Below are 907 nucleotides of genomic sequence, written 5' to 3'. Positions count from 1 at the left end.
AAGGTGGTCGAGCGGTAAAGGCAGCGGCCTGCTAAGCCGTTGGGATGTTACCGCGTTGGGTTCGAATCTCGCCCTTGTCGATTGACAAACCATCCATACGTGTGAATGGTAATCAGAGCAACATTAGCTGCCGAAAGGGGTTAGGTTGCTGTGGTGTGTCGGGCGAGCCGGTAGTACGCTCGGGATGAAAAGCTTTCGGCCGCACCATCTGATCTGTACTTAATTTCATTGAACCATCGGACCATGGTACAAACTCGTGCTAACACTGACCCCGAACAGGTCTATGCAGAATTCTTTCGAAAATGCAAAGACGAGAAGGTACTTGATATGTCACTATTCCAACTAATCCCCATCAAACTACTAGAGACGAGGGCATTAGAAAAGAAGATCGCACTTGAAGATCTCGTCGAAGTGAGAGACAAGTACTTGGACACATGCCATCCAGATTGGATACGTAAGTTCAGAGCTCTGGTGAGCGAACTACAGAAGAAGGCTATACCGCAGCTTGACCTCACTCCACTATTGACGACGAGAGAATTCAGAGATGCACAAAGGAATGGTCCTCCAACATTCTCCAAGCAGAATTCCACATCAACGCCCTCGAAGTCATATATACCACCACCGATGCCACCGAGACAGCCACCGCGTGGCTTAGAAGAGATCATGCGAGAAGACTCCTCGGTCTATAGCAGCATTGAGTCTGAACCCGACAGAAGACAGAAAGAGCATAAGTATGGGTTTGAAGCAGTCGAGGATATAGAAAGCCTGATGTTTGACCCCATGTCGCTCATCGCTCAACTAAAGAGAAAGAAGGCGAGCATACCAAAACTGTTCGAGATGAAGGTTCGCATCATTTCCCAGGCAATCTATCATCCGTCAATCGAGAACTCAGAGCTGCTCATCGATG

The 907-nt window shown here is 48.4% G+C and overlaps 1 protein-coding gene across 1 annotated transcript; it reads left to right on the top strand.

The window, feature by feature from the left end:
- Window positions 1–243: 243 nt before the first annotated feature.
- Window positions 244–559, top strand: GNI_213550 (hypothetical protein; the record flags this gene model as incomplete). Its single annotated transcript, XM_011135542.1, has 1 exon — window positions 244–559. A coding segment is annotated over one exon (316 nt), but the record flags the coding sequence as incomplete, so codon positions are not given.
- Between the last annotated feature and the right edge of the window lie 348 nt (window positions 560–907).

This window comes from Gregarina niphandrodes (assembly GCF_000223845.1).
Source record: "Gregarina niphandrodes unplaced genomic scaffold scaffold00146, whole genome shotgun sequence".
Classification (NCBI taxonomy): domain Eukaryota; phylum Apicomplexa; class Conoidasida; order Eugregarinorida; family Gregarinidae; genus Gregarina; species Gregarina niphandrodes.
The sequence above is the reverse complement of the archived record's forward strand: the minus strand, read 5'-3'. Positions and strand labels throughout refer to the sequence as shown.